Consider the following 5144-nt stretch of genomic DNA (forward strand, 5'->3'; position numbering starts at 1 on the left):
AGGCGCAATTAAAGTATTTCCTTAAATGAGGGGTTGTTATGTTGATTTTGATTTGATTATCAATAAGTGAAAATGTCAAAGACTGCAGAGCTATGTGATTTAAAGATAAAAAAATAAAACTGACTGATTATAATAACGTTTTCTTTATTTTTCTCTCAAAACATGATCCTTATAAGGAAGTTTCGGTTTCGGTTTCGGTTTCGGCCGAAACTGAGACCGTTGCCGAAATTCGGTTTCGGTCGGACACTACTTTATTTATTATAGAGTTAGTACGTTCGCAACTAAGGGGAAGGGAGGGGTATTACTTATCGTAACGAGATTAGATAAAGGGTAGGGTAGATGCGACCACGACTAAGGGTTTCCCCGTAGGTTGCTTTGTGTCTCTTATACGTTTATATGATGATCTGTCTAAAACCTTCAGCGGTTTCAATATTTTAACATTGTAACTTATCATGTCTTTAACACCACAAGAACTAATAAGTTCTTCCTGTCGTTTTTTCTGACGAGGAAGTGGAGAGTGCCATCCATATCCTCTGTTATTACTGCCCCGCTTTAGCTGAACGTAGATGCCGTTTTCTTACCTCTACTATCAGGTTTTAGAAACGGAAAATGTTACCCCCTATGTCCAAATGGTACTCTCCTTCTAGGAGGACTTCTTTGGAGCGTAAGCGGAATCGGCAATCGAATGTACTGGAGGTCTGGACAAACTCAACGTAAACAATAATAGTATAACACCTCTGTCATATCCCACTGTTCCAGATAACACAACAGGTTAATTTAGAAGCGGAGTTATTACCAATCCCCGATTATATTTCAAAGCAAGAAGTATCTACTGATAGTTTCATACATAATTCAAAATCAGTAGAAAATACCACAAATGGCGCGGAAAACGCCATCTGTAGTACGATGCTACATTTTAGGATTTCGTATGTTCCAACAAGGTCCATTTAAATATATGGATATCTAACCTCAACGTGATAGACACGTTACCTATAATCGAATAAAATAATTCGAAGTGGTCTGTATTCTGTCGAAACTGTCAGACGCGGATCGCGATTTCGATCTTTTTGGATCTCATCAGCGCGTCGCAGGCAGCTCCGACAGAACACAGACCACTTCGAATTATTTTATTCGATTATGGGTAACGTGCCTATTTCGTTTCAGCAAGTAGATATCCATATATCTAAATGGACCTTGTTGGAACATACGAAATCCTAAAATGTAGCATCGTACTACAGATGGCGTTTTCCGCGCCATTTGTGGTATTTTCTAAAACGCGCTGTTAAGACAGCAGGTAAAGGTTGGTCTGTGTTCTGTCGGAGCTGCTTGCGACGCGCTGATGAGATCCAAAAAGATCGAAATCGCGATCCNGTTGAGAAAGTTTTTAAGTTTTTTTATAACAATTTGCTTACTGATAGTATTGAGAAACATTTTTTTAAAAAATTATTTTCTGCTTTCAAAAATATGTATATGTTTTAAATAGATACCACTTATCATTATAATTTGGTTTATCATTAGTCTGGACGTGGTTTCTTTACGTGAACATTTTTTTTACGTTTCTTTTTATTAAAGTTTTTATTTTAATGACTATAGCCACCCACAATATTATATGAATTATTACAGATAATATAGTAGGACTTTAGACAGTATTAATTTAAGCTGCTGCGTAAACATTAAACGTTGGTATCAGCAATTTCTTATGCTGAAGTGTACGATGTGTTGCATACCCACTTACAAACAATTACTTTAAATTAAATTTTTTAAACAATTTTTAACATAAAGAAAGTACAAATTGTTCACAAAAGTGAATTTGGACCACTCGAAGCAATGGTCAACAGTTTCAAGCTCACAGTGACTAATAGGGGGGAAGAACTTGTATGGTTAAAGTAAATTCTTTTAGCTTCATCAACAAGTAAAAGTGTTTTTCTTTTTTTTTTGAAGTAGGTATATGATAAAAACAATTTTGATTTGGACCCCTCTTTCGCCTTTGGTGAGATTTGGTAAAATGTGATGGGACTTTTTTCCCTCTTGGGCATTTACCCAGGCAAAATGGGACCCCCCCAACATTAGTAAAAAAAGATGAATTAAAAAGTTGATGTAAGATTTTCAATGATCCCACACTCCCTTTAAACTAGATTTGATGAGATTTTGCTAGACTCTTCCCCCCCTTTTTGAGCTCGCGTAATTAATGAATGTCCCCTAACGTGAAATATAACTTTTTAAAATATTTGGAAAACTTTTTTAAAAAAACTTACGTCTTAACAAATCGTCGGCGTATGGTATTCGGTCTAATTTAGGAACAGGGGTTCTGCAATAATTGTTAATAGACCCGTTTTCTTTACAACATATTCGTGGGGCACAGTCCTTGTCTGATTTACAGGGTTTTATAGAGAATATTTCGGGAAGGGGCTCTACCGGGCACTGTTGCTCAATTATTCCAAATAATCCTGCAAATTAAATAGGATTATTCTTATTTTTATAGTAGTAGGTATCTATTGTATAATTAATTAATTATTAATCAGAAAGACGAAAAGTGTAATAATTGATATCCTACTTCGTGGAAGTTGTCTGACGTATTATATTTTTATATTCTATCTAACAATGTCCGATGTAAAAATTATCACTTAATAACAAATTGAAAGGAACCTGCGTGAATAAAACGCTCGTCATAAGAATGGATATATTTTTGCAAAATTTTTGCGCGAAAAAGTTCCAGTTCTTACAGATGTGGTCGTGACTAGCATTAAATGAAAGACACAAAACATTTCAAATGAATTTTAACCACATGCGGCACTAGTAGGCATTTAGTTTATGTAAAAAACTTACATTTTCCCATACACTAGCATTGTGACATACTTCCCAAAGGTTCATTAATTCTTCCAACCATAAATTATACCCAATGTTGGCCTGCTCAGGCTTCATAATTACTGGCAAAAACAATTCTAAATATTCTATAGCACAAGCAATGTCGGCGGTGCTGTGGGGGCATAATAGTGGCCTAAATTCATCTAATATTTCCTGTGTTGCTTCAACTGGAAAATAACTAAAACATGAAAATCATTAATTGGTTAAAAAGAAAACAACCTAACACCTACATTCTGCAAAATCTTATCAAATTTTTCAGAGTATTCTCTAATGTCAAAAAATATCTGTACATTCCCAAGTCTGTTTTGCTTGTTTCCATTATCCTAATACATAAATCATAAAGTGGTTTCCATTCTAATTCTAGTTCTTCTGGACTTATTAAATGTCTTTTTCTATAACAGATAAGTTTTAATAAAAATAAAACAATGTAAATTTAACATAACTTTATTTTGCTTACTTTAAAAGGAATTGTAAAGTTGAAGCAAATTTGTTAATTCTGGTGGGTTCTAAATTTGGAATGGTAAGAAGTGCATAATATAATTGAATAAGGCCAATGTGGTCTTCCTTTGAAAATTTAAGTCCATAAATTTTCATATATCTGTAAAAGAAAAATTTTAAATTTAAAAACTACGGCCAAAATTTAAAAACTCTTGTCATTTAGTATGTTGGGTTGCATAAAATAAAAGTTTACAAGTTGACATTTGGTATTTTGACAACTCTGTCAAAATTGCAAAGATCATTTAAAGCAATTTTAAATTAGTTAAGATTAAGTTAAAAAAGGCATATTTTAGATTAATGAACCTTAATTTTACCCATATTTATACTTTAAGAAACCTTACTTAATAAGTCTGGATGTCCATAAAGCACAGCCTGGTCTCGTTTCTTTTGCTAAAACCGACTTGACAAGGTTAGTTTTGATGTCTAGAAATAATCTTGCAGATTCTTCATCTAGTTTATCGGCGTAAGGAAGTAATTTATTATAAACATTTTCTTTTTGAGGCAGAAATCCTGAAATATCAGTATATTTCATTGTATTTTCTTCCTTCATGGTGATGAGCAGAGCACTTTCTTTATTAAACTAAATTTGTATTTCACTGTCAACTTTCTTCAACCGTTCATGTGAGCGCATTAATTAGTTATTGAACAACTTGCTATTTTTGTCAATTTTAGACTAGTCATTTGCAGACATACTTCTTTTCACCATTCAAGTATTGTTAATTTACCAATCATGCCTCTTACAATGAAATGCTACATCATGCTAACCAATCATATAACAGAATAAGAAGCGCCATTTTTAAATTAAATTACCATTAACTTTAATTGCAATACTACTACTATTTTACAGATGTCCAAGTCACTCATGTTCCTGTCTCACTTAAGAATTCTAAGGACTAAAACAAATGTGCACACAAATGGCATTTACTTTATAGCAAATTATTCAAAAGGTATAAATGTACTAAATTATATTTATCTTGTCTCTTACATTTCTTTTATTAGATATCACACCAAACTCAACAAAAGACGATTATTTACTATCTGACTTAAAAAACGTTCATTCAGCATCCAATGTATTTAATATTGTATCAAAACATATAACCATTATGAATCAGAAACATATATTACAAGCATTTAAGACATTATTTGTGCTGCAAAAAAGTGGCAAGTATGTTTGAATAACTCTTTAAAAGNTATCATTAGTCTGGACGTGGTTTCTTTACGTGAACATTTTTTTTACGTTTCTTTTTATTAAAGTTTTTATTTTAATGACTATAGCCACCCACAATATTATATGAATTATTACAGATAATATAGTAGGACTTTAGACAGTATTAATTTAAGCTGCTGCGTAAACATTAAACGAAAGGTACATGTGCCCATTATATAGATACCTATATTGTGAGGAATAAAAAAACCTTGGAGAAGTTCATCGTGATACTGTCCACATGACTACAAGTACAGAGATGGTTCGAGTAAAATGTAATGCTGTTTTCTTTGGGTAAAATAAAGTGGCACACGGGCGGTACTAGTTTAATTACTTAATTAACAAAATGGAAAACGATAAATAATTTACAGTATTAGAAACATAGTTAGACTTCCATGCCTTTATTTTAGTGTCTGACCGAAAGTTCAGTTTCGGTTTCGGTCGAGTTTCGGTTTCGGCGGCAAACCTGCCGAAACTATGACCGAAACCGAAACTGCGTTCAAGAGTTCCTATACCTATTGTGATATTAGGTAACAATAACAAAAGTAATTTTATGTTTAATATTATATAAAAAAAA

General features: G+C 32.8%; 2 protein-coding genes and 1 long non-coding RNA gene across 3 annotated transcripts in view; 1 reads left to right on the forward strand and 2 right to left on the reverse strand.

Annotated features, from left to right (window-relative positions):
- LOC108735456 overlaps positions 1–2670 on the reverse strand; it is a 5546-nt gene extending 2876 nt beyond the window's left edge. Inside the window, exons 1-2 of the mRNA XM_025979922.1 lie at positions 2625–2670; positions 2256–2447 (exon numbers count right to left, since the gene is read on the reverse strand). Of these exons, the coding sequence (XP_025835707.1) occupies positions 2256–2447; positions 2625–2670 (238 nt within the window). The remainder of the gene's footprint in view (positions 1–2255; positions 2448–2624) is intronic.
- Positions 2671–2778: 108 nt separating this feature from the next.
- On the reverse strand, positions 2779–4179 carry LOC112906174 (proteasome activator complex subunit 4B-like). Its single transcript, XM_025979928.1, has 4 exons — positions 3705–4179; positions 3323–3463; positions 3096–3257; positions 2779–3043 (listed from the first exon to the last, which is right to left on the reverse strand). Exons 1-4 carry the CDS (start codon positions 3911–3913, stop codon positions 2794–2796), a joined length of 762 nt encoding a protein of 253 aa, XP_025835713.1. The 5' UTR covers positions 3914–4179; the 3' UTR covers positions 2779–2793.
- LOC112906175 lies at positions 3556–4380 on the forward strand. The gene is made up of 3 exons (XR_003232215.1): positions 3556–3772; positions 4211–4310; positions 4363–4380. It is a non-coding gene; the product is annotated as an uncharacterized LOC112906175 (long non-coding RNA).
- Positions 4381–5144: the final 764 nt, after the last annotated feature.

Source organism: Agrilus planipennis, unplaced genomic scaffold (assembly GCF_000699045.2).
Source record: "Agrilus planipennis isolate EAB-ADULT unplaced genomic scaffold, Apla_2.0 scaffold91, whole genome shotgun sequence".
NCBI lineage: Eukaryota > Metazoa > Arthropoda > Insecta > Coleoptera > Buprestidae > Agrilus > Agrilus planipennis.